The sequence below is a fragment of the Lytechinus variegatus genome, chromosome 14 (genome assembly GCF_018143015.1).
Source record: "Lytechinus variegatus isolate NC3 chromosome 14, Lvar_3.0, whole genome shotgun sequence".
In the NCBI taxonomy this organism is placed as follows: Eukaryota; Metazoa; Echinodermata; class Echinoidea; order Temnopleuroida; family Toxopneustidae; genus Lytechinus; species Lytechinus variegatus.
The window spans coordinates 32,762,980-32,783,322 of NC_054753.1; the positions used below are offsets into that span (position 1 = coordinate 32,762,980).

General features: G+C 37.4%; 1 protein-coding gene across 2 annotated transcripts in view; it reads right to left on the reverse strand.

Moving 5' to 3' along the window:
- The window catches only part of LOC121427212 (rap1 GTPase-activating protein 1-like), a 59,415-nt gene extending 39,437 nt beyond the window's left edge, over positions 1–19,978 (reverse strand). Inside the window, exons 1-2 of one of the 2 annotated variants that reach the window (XM_041623491.1) lie at positions 19,248–19,978; positions 173–257 (exon numbers count right to left, since the gene is read on the reverse strand). In XM_041623491.1, coding sequence (XP_041479425.1) covers positions 173–257; positions 19,248–19,372 — 210 coding nt within the window. In that variant the 5' untranslated portion in view covers positions 19,373–19,978. Of the gene's footprint in view, positions 1–172; positions 258–1,035; positions 1,569–19,247 lie in introns of those variants that run through there. The other variant, XM_041623492.1, reaches the window with a different exon arrangement.
- Between the last annotated feature and the right edge of the window lie 365 nt (positions 19,979–20,343).

The window sequence follows — 20,343 nt, forward strand, 5'->3', positions numbered from 1 at the left end:
AAAATATATAATTTTGATCTGATATCACTTGTGTCTACATACATTGGTTACAAGTCAATAATCGTAATAATTGAAATAAAAATTCACAGCAGACACCTCACATGTCATAGGTACATTTTAGTATTTAGTGTGGAAAATTTCAAGTATATTAGTATAAGTTTTGATTTCATACCTTTACAGCGACACCTCCATTTACCGGAGGTTTTTCTTTTGGTGTGTGTTCCTCGCAGTATAACTGCCCCTCCATCTCTCTCCTCCTGTACATGGGCAAAATAAAAAATATATATATCATGAAGAAAGCAAACTTGGAGAAGAATGATCAATAAATCCTATCAAGAAATGCATCTTTTAATCTGCATTGTAAAGAAAATATAGCATCAAAGTGGTTTTGTTCTTAAAAGCAAAACAAAGCAATGAATAATGAAAAAAAAGTAACACATAGTGACATTTACTGTAAAATGTCATTAAAAAATTGAGCTTTGACACTGAAAATACTAAATTTACATAGTTTGAACAGAATATTCTCATCACTCATCACTAAATTAGTATTATATAGGTTGGATTATTAAGCCATACATCATCGTCATACATTCATACCACATGACACATTTTCATGAAAAAATTGTGTGATCATACATAAGACTGCATCTCCTCATGAAACAAGACAACAGCGAATGCAGTCTTCTTTCACAATGAACTGTTTTTGTTATTAACCAAATACAAGATCCAGATAAAATATGCTATGATTTCCATGTGCAATTTCTTCATTTGTTTATAATATATAACAGGATATATCATTTTAAATTCTTTTATTGTTTATAGTTTGGCCAGCAGACCTGATTAGACTATTTCTAAAGCTTTTCATCTCTGAGAAATTATGGCAGAATTTACCAGCAATTATTTTTTAAAAGGGGGGGGACTAATCAAATGTGTGGTATTATAGTGCAAGCGTGAGAAATTTTCCCATTTCATATCACAAGAAGTCTGTGCGAGAACTGAGAATGGATGTAGATAAATCACTCAAAGCAATATTACCTTCGACGCAATGAGAATCTGCGTCCAGGAATAGCGGCAATTACAGGCGGCATTTTGACAAGATAATTCTCACGAACTGATAAAAAATGATCCAAATGGGTGCATGTGTTTCAAAACACAGGCAAGTCGTGCTAAAAATATCCTTCTTGGCTTAATTCTTCAAGATAAAATTTCACTCTGGCTTTTCGACTTGCTCTCTTCAAAACAGCCTCCTCCCAAAGTTAGAGAGGACTGCGGTAATCCATGTCAAAATGTAGAGATGTAATATGGAGATTGGTGACTTGGGTAGGAGGGGGCTGGATCACAGAGCCAAATAAGGGGCTGACCAAGACCGAGAAATAGAGAAAGTATTTTATTGAAAGATTCTATCCATGAGTGTGTGTCTGGTAAAAGAATCGCTCGGGACGGTGCAATCACTGCGGCGGCGAGTAAATGAGGTTCGGTAATGGGTCTGAGTCAAAATAAGATGGCGAACACAGATGTGTCGAGGGAAAATGTTTTCCTTATTCCTCATCCGGGGGCCCAAAACCTTCCGAAGATCTTTAGATCAAATATTTATTGATATGATTGAGCCGAGACTGTCGATGGTGGTGTATGGTGGATGGATTAAGCCGCTGGGGTTTGCCCAACAATTACAGGTTATCCATCAGAATGATCACAGATAGTGATTAAGATCCTTTGTTGGACTTGAAAGTTGGGTCAATGATGGTGATGTGATGAGATGCTTGGAAAGTTGTATCAGACTCTTGGTTATGAATGATGAGGTTCAAGCGCTTGGGGACCAGAAAGTCAGACTGTCAGATACCAATGAGCATCACTCTGCTTCCGCTTAAACAATGCAGTGATGATAACCACGGATGACTGTCCATTAGATCAATACACGCTTACTCACAACCCAAGCGACAATCAGCAATGAATTATAAGGCCAAGTTCTCGCAACAATCATGAAGCGATAAATGCAATTATTGCCTTCATCAAAATCACAACACGATGTGTAATCCAGATGGGTTTGAAAAACAAAGGGTTTGTTATTCTCTATGGAATGTTGGTAGAAATAACAGAGTAACTTTCCTTTGATACAGTAGTGATATCCATCAAACTATCACCCTTGTAGTAAACAAATTCCTTCACTTTGCCTCCTGGCTGCTATCTGAAGTCCAGAGAAGGTCAGATATTATACTCCAAAATTTGGCCAAAGAGATGTAATTGCTTCAGCAAATGTCCTTAGAGATTGCCTCCTTTCTACCCATTAGCCAACACAGCATGACCAACGCTCCAACTGGGTTTGGAACACTTTTAACAAACAGGAGAAAAACAGTGCTTGATCATTCATTTGTAACAGTGGTAAAACAAAGCCAGTTTTGATCCCCAAAATTCATTCAAAGTATGGACTTCTCAGATAACTTATCATCATGTATTTCAACTTTACAGTGGAGAAAGAGTGATCTTTACGCAGCTTCACCCCTAACTGGAAGTGTATAATCCAAACAGTGGAGGTTATACCAGTTCTTGTTGTAGTGCTGCTGCTACTAGTGGTACGACTTCCAGTATTCAAGGAAAACACCCATGCAGGAAGGAAAAAATTGAGAAGTCAACAACACTGCTATGCAATCCGATCCAATCCGGTGAAACCGTTAGATCCTTTCGGTGACATCACAACTAAGATCTCTGATGAGAGAGACAGTAAGAAGAGATTTCTTGAAGAAAGAACTCCCAACATATTCCCCCAAGTTCTCCTTAATAATTAACTGATGTGACAGTGAGGATAGATATTTAGCAAGTGCACAATCATTGATCAAAATATTTGGAAACAATCTAGGATCAGTCAATGGGAAACAGTGACAGTGATCTAAAGTGAAGCCAATGACAATTGAAAACTGATCACAACGTTGGCTCTTGATGAGTGATGTAGTCAATGGAATGATAACAAATGTTGCTCCTCTAACTCCAAGTTGGCAAGAGATGAGCTTCAGCAGCCAGAATAGCTCGGAGTGAAACACTTCTTGTCCTGGCTAGCTAGGTCTAGCCAAACCAAGGTCTGGCTTGTCTGAGAACTTGGAATGAAGTGAGGAGAAGGGGCAGTAAGCAAGCGAGGAAGGGAAGCCTTGGCTGTGGTGTAATTCAACCAACAGGAAGCACAGTGTTATTACGACCAATCACAAGGATCTGGAGTTACTTCCTCTTCACAGCATTCCCCTAAACCTGACACTGCCACATAAGGGAGCTTTCACACAACACACATTTATCACAATCTGAAATGATCTTCCATAAAACCTCTTTTCAGGCTCCAATTTTCTCCTGAATCCAATCCTTGCATAGGCTAATGTCTGAGTGGATTCCTTTTTAAACAGAGAGAAATAGCATACATGGTATATATAGGACAGGGGTATAATCCCTATATAGATTCCAACATTGAGGTAAACCCCCATGTACCAGCAAGAAAATGTTACTGGGCAAAGAGTCTAAGCCAGGAGCTTTCACACTTGCCCCATTTATCCTTATCAAGCAGGATCAAACCTTAATTGAGACACTTCCAACATGACAAGCTCCATGCGCCTTCCTTTATGGTAGGGTCCATGCCCTAAATAAGTCTATTCAGGTCTGTAATTTATGCCTTTTATTTAGCTTTGTCACAATATATTGTTTGAGACTCAATGAAGATGAATTTGACATTCTAAAGACAGGACTCCCGCCGACGTCTGTGACATTTTCTTTATAGTGTTTGATATTTTTGGTTCAACACCTTTTAATCCAATCACCTAGACAAAGACCCATTAGTGAGGGGGGGGGGGGGTTACCCATACACAGAACCCCCTTTTAATGGCATTTTCTCAATATGTAGCAAAATACCATTTATCTTAGAAGTGATTTTATTGGCCAGTTTGCACTTTCTCCCTACATGCCAAATAAGAAACTCATCTTGTGAATTAGTCTTCATACCAGACCCTGTTCATGTATAACATGCAGATCTGTTGTAATATTATGGAGATAGAAAGAGATATTGAGAATACTGTGGTTTTATTACCAGTACCAAAGTAAAGAAATCCACGAGTAAAACAAAATAAAAATGAATGGTATGAAAGTGGACTAAATCTTGAATAACACCTTTATCTAAATATCCCTTTTGCCTAGGCTTACACTTGGCCATTTTTTGTATTGAACTCTGGATTTATCAATATGAATCCTACAGTTTAATATCAAATCTCAAGATTTAAATTCAATTCTATAACATTTATATTCAAATTTCGAAGGTTAACATCTAATTCTGGTGTTTGGACGATCAGTCAACAGGCCCCCAAAATATTTTAGAGGCCGTTCTCATTACGCTTTCTAAAACTAGTTTACTGGAAACCGATTCAGGAAACCAGTTAGGAAGATCGCTTTGCTAGCGTTCCCACTTGATCACACGAAAGTGGTTTTCAAAATCACTTCACGTAAAGTGCTCTTGTTGCTATGGAAACGCTCTCAGTGGGGTGACACGTTTCGCGCGAAATTCGAAACCGCAGCATAGGCATTCTACACCTGTCGTGTGGAGTAGCGTGCTCAAAATGTGCGAAGATCGCTTCCCGAAGAACGGTTGTGTCCTCACTTACGCTAAAACCAGTTTAACGAGGCAAAGCGATCTTGAAAACTACATCGCGAGGTGGTTTTCCAAACTGGTTTGGAAGATTGCTTCCAAGACCGCTTTGACCGTTCTCACTACGCGTTAAACTAGTTTCCAGTAAACTAGTTTTAGGAATGTAGTGAGAACAGCCTCTTAGCAAATATCTCTTAATTTCTCATAATAATAATTTTCTACATTTTGCTCTACCCCCACTTCCCATTTTTTCCTCCTCATAAATCTATCTCTTTGTCTGTCATTCCCTCTTTCTTTTTCTCTCTCTCCCTATCTATTTGGTTCTTTTGGGATTAAGTGGCCTGAAACATAATGAATAGCAATTTTTATTTCTGAATACAGATCAGAACAACATTCAAGCACCAAACTTATAATGAATAGGGTCTGCAGCTCTAAACTACCAATAGAGGGAGGTATTTCACATTAGTCAGATCTTCTCTAAATCACTGCTGCATTGTTACTTAATGACTCCATGGCTAGACACATCAAAACCATTTTAATTCATGCAAATATTTACACACCCCTCTCTCCTACCTTCAAATGAAATTGACTGCTAGACAGGAAAATTCTCCTTTAGAAATAGTTCAATCACACCGCACAGGGATTCTATGATCAAATTTCACACTTTTCATCATTTTAGATCTCAAAACCCTTGCAATAAAGCCGAATCACTTTCTACTCATGCTACATTGAAGACCTATTGTCTGCCCTGGTTGCATTAAACCCAGTATTTTTTAATAAAGTAGGTAAAACTAGAGATGCTTGCTTTCTTTTACGCACGCATTATTCTACACAATGAAATCTAAAAGCTGATCATCCTTTTCATCATAGCAAGAAATGCATGAGCGATAGTCAGCTTTAATTGTTAGATTTAAACAATATCTAGATGTTTAGATATAAAATGGTGGTACATTAAAAAGGTGCAAATTTGTATCATTGTGGAGTGAATCATTTAGTAGATTTTGATAATCGGTCACAGAAACACAAATATCTAATTAATGGTAGATTACTGTTGAATGGAATAAATTATAAAAAAATAAAGTAGAAAGAGGTGACAAACTATGCTGGGGATGACCTAGTCTGCTGTACAAACCCTTAAGTTGATCTGAACAGTAACAATAAGCCAAGCATTTACTATTTTAAAAGAATGTTATTTTCTTTGAACAAACAAGAAATGCACATCGCTAAAAGGAAGGGAAAGTAGTATCTCCATGACTCCATCAAAGAAAATGTATTATGCTACGATTTACTTCCAATCACTGCTAAAAAAGAGTGATTTTTTTTGTTGGTCTACACCTCTTTTTTCTATACTTAAGTTTTATATTACATAAGCAATAATTGTATGTAGCGTTGTGGCCCAGTGGATTAGTCTCCGGACTTTGAAACAGAGGGTCGTGGGTTCATATCCCAGCCATGGCATAATTTCCTTCAGCAAGAAATTCATCCACTGTGTGCTGCACTCGATCCAGGTGATGTAAATGAGTACCGGCAGGAAGTAATTCCTCAAAAAGCTGTGTGCGCCTTAATCGGTTGCCTAGCTTGGCCGGGGTAATAATATAAGCAGTGCCTTTTTAAAGCGCCATGAGCACCGAAAGGTGGACTTGTGCGCTATATAAGTAGCCACCATTATTATTATTATGTAACAAACCTGTACTTTGTTATATTCATTACTATATGTAAACACAAAGAGTATGAATGTATCCTTTTTGATCTATATCATGTTTCATGGAAAGTATCAATAAAATACTATTGAAACATAAAACAAAGTTGATCTGAATATGCAGCCTATAATGCTTTGTGTACTAAAGGCTTGAAATGGCAAGTTTTGTAAAACTAGTCTTTGCATGGAGACTCACTCGATCAAAATTTCAATCAGGGTCTGTGCCTGCAGACTATAGATGACCAGGCGTGTGTTTCACATAGAGTGAAGTCTGACTTAAGTCATGCTTTATGCTTGTTATAACCAGCATTATGTCAATGATGGATATGTGAACAGATAACACATCTACTTTAATTAGATCTCACCAACATGGTGATGAATTTTATTCCATATAAAACATGGCCATGGAATTTATGTTAAATTTTAGTCAGACTTAAATCTTTGTGAAACACCCATTAGTTGATTTTAAAGGTAATAACAGTAGTAGCAGCAAATAATTATTTCACGAGAAAGTCTTTTAAATTAAGGTAAATTGTCAAAATATTATCATACATCTAGATCTGGTACATTAATGTAAACTTATCTTTGAAAATCATGATATCTTAGCTCAAATTGATATTTCTGATGATCACTAACACAGACAAGCTAATGTGGGACAGTGTATTAATAATGCTTCGAAAAATACCTGATTTGATGGAATTTTGTGCTGATCTTGCTCATTTCTCAGCAATTATGTACTTTTTTCCAGAGCTATAATATTTTTTATTCATGCATACAAACATTTTGGTGATAATTTCATTGGATTCTGTTCAAACTCATGAGATTGTTACCACAACTATAACACCCAGTTCCATAAATTACTTATATCATTAGATCTGTCTTCACAAGCTTAGCACAATACTCTCGAGAAGAGGACAAACAACTTTCCCAGAGCTCAGCTTTATTCATTGGAAAATACTTGTCGGGAACATTTCATGAAAAACCTTGTCAGTAAATATAACTGACAAACTTGCTCTCGGCCAATCACAGGCAACGATTTCAGTAGCTTTTAACGATTGTTAGTGACAAGATACTTCATGAAATGCTCCACTGTTCATTCCAACTAACAGGGTGGGGACTTCCCTTTCACAATGATTACCCCCTCCTTCATACAATGATCCTTTTCCTGCACCCCTCATGACCAGTCCTGAGTTGGTAGGTATCCCCTTCTTCGCTCTTAAATCTTTAAATTACATCCTCTTAAATTAAGTGTTAATTGACGATAGCTTATTATTTCTTCAGAGGCTTTGATGATTAAATGTATGGATTACTTTTAATACAGACAAACTTGTTTTTGATGTAAAATCAGCAATATCTTAAAATTTTAGACAAATGAATACAAAAAAATTGAAAATAATAAAGATTTGCTATGCATTGGGCTTGAGAGTGCCCAGTGGAGTCAGTGTAGTCTCCTTGCGACACACAGATTATGAAGGTCACAAGGGTTCTTTATTGGTACAATATAATAGGTACGCTTAATTCATTCTAAAACTGGTGAAAAGTTTGCAATTTTGATTACACCAGAAGATGGAATGAAAATTACGATTTTGAATCTGGACAAAGTTACTATCTACTGAGCCAACCGGTGTGTTGGCTCAGTTGGTAGAGCGTCCGTCTCACAACTGGGAGGTCGGGGGTTCAAACCCGGCCGCGTCAGACCAAAAGACGTTAAAAGATGGGAGTTGCTGCTACCCTGTTTGGCGTTCAACAATTAAAGGGATAGAGCCTCGTCGATCTGGCGCTGCACGGTGGCTGCCGGGCCCACGATCAATTGGGCAAAGCAAATTTTCGGAGTATTTCATTCCATGTCTTATTTCGAACAATAAATTATGGATTTGGATTTTTAAAATTATGGATTTGGATTAAAGTGATTGTTTAACATTGGTTTGACTTTTAAAAAATCTGAGCTAGAAGGTCACACTTGTCACTTGTGTCTAGGATATGTGACAAAAAATGAAGCCCAGAAAAAATTGCGTTCGAAAATAATTATTTAGTGCTTCAAAAATTGAAATATAAAGTGACCGGAAACACCATCTTAATTTCATCCCATACACTTATGTGTACTATTTAGGCGTCTACAAGACGCCTATTTACAAAATTGGGCTTTCCCTTGTAGTTTTAGCTTTTCATTCTCAATAATGCTTGTTTTTAGGGTTTATTAGTTCTAATACATGCACTGATACACAAGTTTCATCTTGGTTTGGAAATTTTTAAATCGGCTGCTCACAAAGTTAAACAATACCTTTAACTTTTTCCCCACCCTCAATATCAATCTTCCATCCTCCTTACCGCTCCCCTTCTATGCTCACAGTAATATATTATAAAAAGGAATAGAAAAATAGGCATGTTGATTCCACGACTTTGGGAATCAAAGTCGTGGAGATTTTAATTAATGGTAACCTTGTTCCTACTTTAATTATCTCTGCATAGGCATCAGATGACAGCTATTCATCATCAAACATCTAATATAAAGGTTACAATGACATCCATAATTCATCTTTGATGCAGTATCTTGTATCTCTTACATTAAATTAATGCTCCTAATGTAAATGATACTTCCATTTCCATCTCTCTCAATCATCTTTCTTTCTTTCTCTTCCTTTCTTTTTTTTTCTTTCTTTTTTTCTTTCTTTCTCTACTTCTTTCACTTTCTCTCTCTCTATCAATATCAATCATTTCATTCTTTCTTTCATTCTTTCTTCTCTCTTTATCCCTATCTATAAGTAAAATATTACTTTCTTTCACCCACGCCCTTTTACTCTGGCACTGAATGCTGAACCAAAAGGACTTTACTGCACTCAAACACTTCAGAAAGAAATTCACTTGAATTCCTTATGACTCAAACTAATACCCCTTTCATATTGCGCTTTTCACCGGCGAACTTCGCCAGCAAAGGGGAAAGTGTCCAGTATGAAAGGTACACAGGAGAAGTTCACCGGTGAAACAGCCAGTATGAAAGCAAACCGGTGAACTTCTCCTCGTTTAATGACGTCAGAGGTCAATTTTTTTCTCTCCCAAAGTCCCCTGTACCGAGATTCCGCGCGCGATAAGTTGCAAGCTCAGCTGAATGCTATGGCCAAGTAGATACCCTCGAACATATATTTTTTTTACTAACAATATTTATTCAAAAGCACTTTTTACATGTATAAAATGCGCTAAAATATAAAAACAAGGTGGTATTGTTTGTTTTTCTCGTAATACTTCCAAAATATGTTGTAATTAATTTTTTGATACCTTTTTGTAAAAGGTAAGAAGTAATGTTTACAATTTTCTTTCGTTTTGTTCTGCAATCGCCCGTTGACTTTCGCCGGGGAAGAAATGTCAGTGCGAAAGGGTACATTTTTTTCTTCGCCGGTGAAGTGAGGAATGCGAGGCGGAGAAGTTCGCCGGCAAGGTTCGCTGGTGAAAAATGAAAAGGGCAATATGAAAGGGGTATAAAAGAGTCCTTAAATATCTTAACCTTCCTTGTGTCAGCTCATCTAGATTTATTGCCAAGCAATATCATCTGATAATGAAATACAAGATAACTGGTTATTGAAATGCCTTCATTCCCAAGGGTGTGAACAATGATTGCAAATTACTTGATAAATGCATCCTTGTACTATCATTATTCATTTCAAGATAGATCTGAACAACACCCCCCCCCTCAAGTGAAAAAATAGTTTCCTTCAACTTTTCATTTATTTTTCTTCTATTAATGGAATTCCCTGATCTATGCATGTTTCTAGCTTTATCTGCAGTTCTCTCAATTGGAACTCTACCCCTCCCCCTTGTGCTCCCTCACCCCCTCCCCTTTACCCCTATGGGCAGTCCAGTCGGTACAGGCGTCAGGAGACAGGGACAGTTACACACTTTTTTTAATGAAGAGCATCTTGCTTCAAGCTCTGCTATGTCCTATAATTAGCTCATTATCTAAGGCAGGACATCTCCATGTTTTGTTGATAGATAACTCCGTAGAGTCCCAGAAACAAAAGCAATTGGTCAAGTCGCCCTTAATTGGCTAGGACGGGGCTTTAGTTTCGATCCTAGACTTTACTTGATTCAATTTGAAGCATCTTGTTTATTACCATAGTCTACAAAGCTTCATTGCATTCACTTGAAGCAAGCCAGATCATATTTCAAAAGAAAATGTGACCGGTAGAAGGGATAGGTGTTGTAATTGGAGCACATAATTGGCCACAAAACAATATCCACTTCTATATGAAGCATAAACCTGTAGGTATTATGACTGTTTCTTTTATTTCCTGAGGTACCATGCGAATAGACATGAAAATTACTCTAACATACAATGAGCTATGATGGGCGCGGATCTGGGGGAGGGGGCACAGGAGGGAGCATGTGCCCCCCCCCTTGAGAAGAAAAACCAAGGTGTGCCCCTCTTTTGAAATTGAAGACCCTTTTTTTTGCTTGTCAATTTTTTTCCGGTACGAAGTTTTCTTAAGGGTCAAGTCCACCCCAGAAAAAAGTTGAGTTAGATAAATAGAGAAAAAACAAACAGGAATAACAGTGAAAACTTCATCAAAATAAGAAAGTTATGACATTTTAAAGTTTCACTTATTTTTCACAAAGCAGTTCTATGCTCAACTCAGTGATATGCAAATGAGAGCGTCACTCACTATTTCCTTGGTTTATTGTTTGAATTATACAATATTTCAATTTTTACAAATTTGACAATTAGGACCCCCTTGCTTGAACCACAAAATGTGGAACTACATGAGTTCAGGGAGGAATGAAACTGTGTTTGACATGGCAATGACAAGAAAATCAAAATATTTCATATAATAAAATACAAAAGAAATAGTGAGTGGGTGACGTCATCGGTTCCCTCATTTGCATACAGACCACGATGTGCATATAACTGTTTTAAAAATTAAGCGAAACTTGAAAATGTTATAACTTTCTTATTATACATCCGATTTTGATGAAATCTTAGGTGTTATGCTTGTTTGATTTTTCTCTTTCTATTCAAATCAGCTGTTTATTGTGGACTTGTCTTTTAATTTGTGGTTGAAAACCTTTTTTTTTTCCTTGTCAAAATTTTCCTCCAAAAAAATTTGCCCCCACCCCCCTTTTGGAAAATCCTGGATCCACCCCTGAGCTATGAAGCAGCTTATGATAAGTAAGATCCATAGGACAACGGGGTCTAAGTATTGTTTTCAGTAAAATGAGCCAGGGTAAATTGAGTATTCCGCACTTGGGACCCGTAACACAAAGGTCGGGTATTAATCGCTAATTTGAATTTCAATTCTGATTGGTTCCTAGTCAGTAAATGCGCTTGCAATGATGATCTTGATGATAGGTCATTTTATTTAGCGATTAATCGCTAACCTTCTGGTGTGTAACAGGGTCCCTAGTCACTTGACATACGCTGACGTGCATATATTCCTAATATTACAAGTTAATCTTTTGAAATTGAGAAATCCTATTTGTGTTAGCAAATTTTATATCGATACCTAGAATTGAATGATAAAACAGTGTGCTGTACATCACACTGGCTTAAAAATTAAGGGATGAATGGGGAAGTTTACCCTGACAAAAGTTTATAGTAAACATAGCAGAAAAATTAATAAGAAATACTGCTGAAGGTTTGAGAAAAACCATCAAAGAATACAAAAAGTTATTAGAAGCTTTATTTGATTTGTGGTGTCATATACCAGCAGCTTCCCTACATAAAATAATGACATGTCATTTTCTCAGAAAATTGAAAACGATTTTTACTTTACATTCAGTATATCAAAAGACAAATAATTTCACACCCGTTCCTAAAAAGAAAACAAAGACAAGTCATCAGGAATCATTAAAAATTGAAATTTATGCATTTTATATTACATAACATATGGGGAAGCAGCTTGTTTATGACGTCACAAATCCCAAAACTTTACATTCTAATAACTTTCTTAATTTTTGAATGGATTTTTCTCACACCACCAATATTTTTTATAATTTTTTCTGGCATTTTTACAATAAACTTTTCTTCAGGGGGAATTCCCCTTTAAATACATTAATATTACCCATTGCATATAGAGAACACTTTCTTTTTCAAACACAGACAATGATTTTACAGTAATACCAATGAACTAACTCCAAACCGATTGATTAGTAATCATGTTACAGCTTCTCTCGGTCTGCAAATTATGACTGTGGTATTAAGAGTAATACCGCGGTCACATTTACTCTACGACGGCCGTACGGCAAGTCAAAAACAGCCGTTTTATTCATTTTTATTCAAACCACCTATATTTAGCTGGTACAAATTATGTTAAAACGACTGTTTTCGACTCGCCGTACGGCCGCGGTAGAACAAATGTGACTGAGGTTTAACTGGTGTGATACAGTCACACCTACCAAATTGAATCCAAACCAACCGATGATATGTCTTTAGTAAAAATATAATAGCTTCTGTCGGTCTGGAGTCGGTTTCTCTGATGTGACTAGAGTGGTTGTTATTCACCCAGCTGAGAAGGATCAAAGTCAATTACTGAAATAAATTCAGTCTGATCCTTCTTTAGAGCAGCTAGGGTGTCTTGTACTTTGCAAATACATCAGGAAATTTACAACAATGTCAGAGTGATTAGGTGAATCTCAGAAGAGAATTGTAGAGTAATCTTACTTTTGTCTGCAACAAATCCCAATTGTCTCATTCTGTGGGTGTTGGAATTTCCTTTTACAGTTATAAGGAAATGAGATGGTGTTTTGGGGTTTGTGGGTGAGTGTGTCTGAAAACAAATAGAGGGAGATGGAAAGAGGGAAGTGATGAAGAGAGAGAGTCAGAGAGGAGGTGAAAAGGGAAAAGCAGGGACCACGGAAACCAGAACCATGCACAAAAACCTTAAAATTACCATCTGATTATGATTTTTTGCATGGTCACCCCCCCCCACTTTCAAAACGGTTCCGCGGCCCCTAAAAAGAGAGGTAGAGAGAAAGAGAGAGAGAGAAAGCACAAAAAAAAGAAAAGAAAGGGAGAATGAGAGAGAACATATATACATATAAAATATAAAGGTAGACAAAAGGAGAGAGAGTGAGCGAAGGGGGGGGGGGTTCGTGGGGTTAATTGAAGGATTAAATAGAAATGGAGGAGAAAGGGAGGGGATGGGATAGAAACTTACCGTAGGGGAGTGGCAGTAAAGGGATGGGGAGAGGGATAACTGCTAACAATAATGAAATTAATTAAAGTATATTGATAGAGCAGATATTTGTTTCATAAAAAAGATGACTGGTTACTAGGAGACAAAAGACAGTCTAATACTGCAGAAAGAAGGGGGGGGTACCTAAAATTAATCATTAGTAATGTTGACATTGACATGATTACATCAAAGTTAAAAGCATACTCACATCATTCCTATGGCAACGCATCAATTCATTACAGCTGATATTGAGCGAAAACCCATTATACAGCTTCCATTCTAAACAATGAGTTTACGATTGAGTTACCATTTGAATCATTAGATGTCCCATGGTTGATTATGATGATTTCTGACAGTCATTGAATGGCAGGTTTTTTTTTACACTGCTATTTAGAGTAGGTGGTTTCAGACCGCCTCGAAGTTCGCCAGTTCCAGGTATTCTCTGATCGGGAAATTTACCCCGATCAGAAAATACCAGGTATTTTGGTAATGTGAAAGCAAACTACGCGTAATATCCCCGAAAGAAAATACCCGCTAAATAGTAGGTACTTGGCGAAATTACGAGAACTTTCGTGGGGATTTTTCCAAGGTCGCAGGTATTTTGGCGATGTGAAAGCAAATTACGGGAACTTTTATCCCAGCGTGCCGTTGGGCGCGGCGGCGTGGGTGGCTGCTGGGCTAGTGATTTTGAATCTCCCGCCTTGCCTGCTTATCAGACCACACTGCGCATGCTCGTAACTTCGGGAACTTATCCCGAAGGATGTGTTTCGGGGCGGTGTGAATGCAGGAATAATTAACGAGTATTTTTTAGCTTTAAAAAGTTCTCGTAATTTAACGGGGATTCTTGTGATCGAGGCGGTTTGAAACCGCCTAGTGTTTCATCCCCCGCAATTCAACAAATGTACTCTTTGTAACGATAGCAATGTACACACTGACCGACACTGAATATATATCATGCAGTAATTCATTGGCCAATCGATTGCAAAGACGAGTGGGTTGGTAAAAAAGATGAGCCATGGAAACAATCCTTTTTCAAGTCCATTAACTTCAGATTAAATCAAATTGGAAGGCAATAAAAGCACTTTTATAATGGTCAATCCACTCACTGGTAAACCATGTTGATGTCAATTAAGCACTGAACTAAAAATTAGTCTCAACTCAAAGATGTATGATATCTAACGATCTAACCTGTCGAAGACCGAGCCTCAATAATTTATGCACCCAGGGTCTATGGAAACGGCATGTTTGGACCATGTATAAATTGAAAATTTGATTGCAATTTAATCTTTGCTAATTTGGAGTACCAAACATATCCCCCTCTGTATATACTACAAAACTCAAGCAAAATTTTGAAATTCGCGACTTTAGAATTAATGACAGGACCCCCCCCAAAAAAAAAATACAGGGAAATAAGTCCAGACAAATTCAGTATCCCACCTGAAGAAAAAAATCAAATGATGATAATAATATCCCCCCACACAATGAACTGGGACTCTAACTCTAATACACACCTGAAAGAAACAATAAGAAAACATGTCTTACCACAAGACAGTTATATACAATCTGACAACATTGAAAGGGGATTAATGTGAGATTATCTTCCTTAATCTGAAGATGTAAGGATTAGAGGATAAGCTCTAAATGAAAGCTCATTTCCTCAACAAGACCAGGAAAGGTTCTCTTTTTAACTTGACAAAGATAGACATGGTCTATTATTTCCTGGTGATCCATTTGGGGGCTTGTCACAGATTTTGTAAGATGCAGGAAAATGCTGTCATAATTGTAACAAATAAAAACAAAGTGTTATTATAAAATTATTACTGATTTATCTATTTCTTCCTTCCTGTTTTGTCTTCTTACTTACCCCTTTAAGATAATCTGATATGACTTATCAAGACAAAAATAGTACCAGCATTATAAAAGTCTTTTAAAAATGCTAGGAGACTCCCCACCAAGGTAGGCGTTTCTAGTATTAGAATTGCCTTCTAAAACCTAAAGATATTTTTTTTTTCAGACAAGTGTTTTACCATCATTCTTGAACCTTGCAGAAATAATCCGGATAGCAGCTTAAAGCCCATAAAAATACCACCATGGCATAGTTATCACGACTATAATTACAATTAATTTTCTTCATCCTTTACTTGCTGTAATTCAGATTGCTTTACAAGAGTGATGTTAGCAAAATCCACCTAAAAAGCACCCTTGATCACAAAGATTTACAGGTATCGATGGGGCCTATCTGTTTCCTTTCAATTTGCTGACTGGCAGTGTTTTCATGGGTCTGAGTTGTTGATTGCATGGGCAATGAGTAACAGGATCTCAAGTTGATAAGTTCAAATTGACGAGCAGGGATGAGTAACTCAGAGTCCCCCAAACTGATCGGTCATCTCCTAGGTTGTCATCAGCATCATGATGTGGACGGCACAGATGATGACAGGATGATAAACTGGACCGTTGTGGCCCAGTGGATTAGTCTCCGGACTTTGAAACAGAGGGTCGTGGGTTCGAATCCCATCCATGGCGTAATTTCCTTTGGCAAGAAATTTATCCACATTGTGCTGCACTCAACCCAGGTGAGATGAATGGGTACCTGGCAGGAATTTATTCCTTGAAATGCGTGTTGCTGTAATCTTAGTAATTACGGCAGCCAAGCTACAGCTGGGGTAATAATATCCAAGTCCTTTGGAAGCGCATAGAGACATTATTCATAATTGTGATATGTGCTATACAAGAACTGTTTATTCTTCTTATTATTATTAAAGTGCCATTTGGTCTATACCCATTTTGTCTACAATCCATTTAGTCTCATCATATATTGTCTCTCTAAAACCACTTTGTCTACTAACCATTTGGTCTAATGGCCATATAGCCTATTTTCCGTTTTGTCTTATTTCCAGGGACCTGTTCCACAAAACTTCTGCCATAAAAAGTCTTGCAATTTTTTGGGCCAAAGCTTTTTAATGTGTAATTTTCAATGGCAAAATTTTGTTTGCCAGAGTTTTTTTTATGGCAAAAAAGTTTTATGCAACGGGTCCCAGGAAGGCTTTACCCATTTCATCTTATACCCACTTGGTCTACCAGACCTTTATGATTAGATGTATCGTTTACCGACCATTTTTTTTTTTTATATGACAAAGTGGAAAATAATAAATGTACATAAGACAAACAGACTATCTGCTAATAAACCAATTGGATACTAGTTTAAAGATTAAATGAGGGTAGGTATAAATGGTTGCCTGGTGTCATATCACAGTCTAAAATATTATTATTAAACTTCAGGGGAGAAAATACCTGACAAAGAAATTTGAGGTGAGGAGCTTGCCAAACCCATCAATCTAATTGAAAGCCTTGACCACTTGGCCCACAAATTGGACACATGGAGATGTCAACACAGATGCTTATGGCAAATTCTATTATTTCAAATACTACCTTTTCAGTCAGTAAACAGGAAAATAAAAGAAAATACAACATCTAGTAATAAAGAAGTGGACAAGGACATATTTATATTTAATGTCAAAGTTACTTCATCAAAGACTGTATTACCACAATGTGCAAAGAATCTAGAATCTTTGGTTCAAAGGTACAGGTATCATCACACTACAACCCACCACATACACACAAAAAAAATAGGCACCGTTACTTATCATCATCAGGACAGATCATCAATACATGTGTCACATGATCTCTTCTCATTACTCGCATTTTCATGTACCAAGAAAATAATAAACCAGTAGAGCACCATGGAGTTCTGTGGTTAACAGACCACCTATCATTTGCATATTATTTACTGCAGAGATAGTGCTTAAAGATGAATGCCAGTTGTGGTAACGATTTCAAAATGAGTTCGTACAGAATCCAATGAAATGACCACCAGAGTGTCTGTTTGTATAAATAAAAAATATGTGCCAAAGGATTCTGGAAGAAATTGTGTAATTGCTAAGAAATAAGCACAGGATTCGGGTCAAGCGTTGGGCCGACATTCAAAGCAATAATAATACACTGTCCCACGTGCGCTTATCTGTGTTGGTGATCTTCAGTGTGAACATTTTTCAGTGTAGATTTCAAGATTTCACAAAGTTTAGTTTATGTAACTGTACCAGATCTACATCCTCGATGATATAGTGACAATTAAGCCTAGTTTTACTGACTTTCTTGTGAAATCAGTGTTTACTGCAACTACTTTCATTTATCTTTAATGTTTTATACCTCCATCTCAGTGCTTCGAGGAAGCCTCACAGTGAGAGTGGGGTAAATTAAATCGAAAGGAATCAATAGCATTTGTTATGCAAAGTATAAGAGTGTAATGTATGCCGCCCTCTAGATTCGAGCACGTGACCAACAGGTAATAGGAGAGGAAAATCGTGTTTAACCCACAAATTTGAATTGCTTTCTCAAACAAGCCATCATCTCACAGACAAGGCTGAACTTAAGATGGAAGAGAGGGATACAGGGAGAGATATTGAGATGCTATGAGAGAAAGAGAGATAGAGGGGTGGGGCATATCTTGACTGAGGGGTACATAGCGAGAATAATTAGGTGGTTTCAGACCGCCTCGAAGTTCGCCAGTTCCAGGTATTCTCTGATCGGGAAATTTACCCCGATCAGAAAATACCAGGTATTTTGGTAATGTGAAAGCAAACTACGCGTAATATCCCCGAAAGAAAATACCCGCTAAATAGTAGGTACTTGGCGAAATTACGAGAACTTTCGTGGGGATTTTTCCAAGGTCGCAGGTATTTTGGCGATCTGAAAGCAAATTACGGGAACTTTTATCCCAGCGTGTCGTTGGGCGCGGCGGCGTGGGTGGCTGTTGGGCTAGTGATTTTGAATCTCCCGCCTTGCCTGCTTATCAGACCATACTGCGCATGCTCATAACTTCGGGAACTTATCCCGAAGGATGTGTTTCGGGGCGGTGTGAATGCAGGAATAATTAACGGGTATTTTTTAGCCTTAAAAAGTTCTCGTAATTTAACGGGGATTCTTGTGATCGAGGCGGTTTGAAACCACCTAGTGATAGTGTGTGAAAAAAAAGAAAGTGAAAAATTAGAGGGGAAGCTGGAAATAGAGAGATAAAAGAGGGGGAAAGAAGCATATAGAAAGGGAGATAGAGAAAGAGAGGGAGAGGGGGGAGGGAAGGAGACAAAATTGGGCGTAGGATCAATATCATTCCTGACTTCACCAGGTGATGGATGAGCATGCAACTAGAAGAAATTTTCTTTCAAATAATTCACTTTCTAAGATTCAGGGCTCAATATCAACCTCTATAATCAGTTAAGGTTGAATAAATTTACATTAGGCTTACATTAAAATTTTATACAGTAGAATCACATAGCAACAAACCATCAGGCGCATAAAATTTGTCAATAGTTGCATGAGATAAAAGTGACATGTTTTTTTTATTTGTAACTTATTATTTTTTCACACCCCACACTGCAAACATTCCCAGTATTATGACCACGCCAGAGAAATGTTGAAACAATACCAGTTTGTTTTAGGCTAACACCTTAGCACAGAAAAGGTGGTTTAAACATCATCATGTAGGTTTATGACTGACCCCAATTGATGCCTAAGCTATAACTCTAAACTGGTGTTGTTTCAACAGTTCTGTTTTGTGGTGACCGTGGTCAATACAAGTAAAGGTTCAGTGATTAATTAACAAGGTGCAATGCAGTGCAATCTTATCTATGTACTTCATGTTGAACCTGTGGATTAAAGTCAGTCAGTCAGTCAATGAATGAATGAATCAATCAATCACATCTACATATCTTTTTACCTGTATCGTAGACTACTCTCTGGTAGACTGAGAGTCCTTTTCCGTCGTATGGGGGTAAGATTATCGCCCCCATACCCACTTCGACACCGGTCTCTACGTATAGATACACTCAATCTCCTCAGCATGTTCACTCCCAATTCAGATTCAATCAAGATTGAAACTTGTCAGGTTCATATAAATAATTCCATTTTTATATCGCTGATGAGTTTTGATTGCAGAGTTAAGAGAAAAGCTCAATTTTTCACACGATTGTCAACTTTCAATTCTCTCTATAAATATTCCTTTTGTTCTGATGGCCTTAGTCAACTGCAGGATTTGAAGCTACTGTAGTACTCATAACGCAGAGACAATCAAGATATGGTAGCAAGTGGGTACCTCATGAAGCAGGAAATTCATCGTAGATTTTGCAGTACTAAGATGGTCACCATAAATGCAGGAGCAGCAGGACATCACTGTTCATATGTGTTTGGTTAGAAAATGAGCACCTTGTCCTACGATAAACTTTTCTTGGATATCTTTTGCAGTAAGAAGCGAGCCATGAAGGAAGATACTGATTCAATTTGATACAGTGACTGATGGAGACACATGAAGACAATATGCATGATATAAATGTTTCTACAGAGGGGAAAATGGGGGGGGGGGGATGAGATCTACTTATGCAGCACAGGAACACATAACATAATGACTAACTGGGAAAAGTGCTGTTATGTGAGGAAAAAGCAACATTAAAGTTGTTTTCCCTCAGTAACATAAAATTAAAAAGAAAGCTTGGAAACCATAGGGAGTCCTTCATCATTTTGTCACGCCCAGACAGACAAAACCTTTTTGATTTACTGAAATAACCAAACTCTTGTTACACAGAATTAAGTAGGATCAACAGACAAGATGCAGCCTTCTAATTCATTATAAAGAGCAGACTAATATAACACCCTCGCATCTGCAATTGATAAAAAGAAAATGCCTCAGACAAAAGATGCTTGTCTCGATAAATATGATTTTACATTGCTGAGTTTACAAGCAGGTGGAGATGGAAATGGTGTTTCACTCCTTGTGGAAATTAAGGTTGTCCTGCTTCCTTAGTGAGTTTTATCAGTAG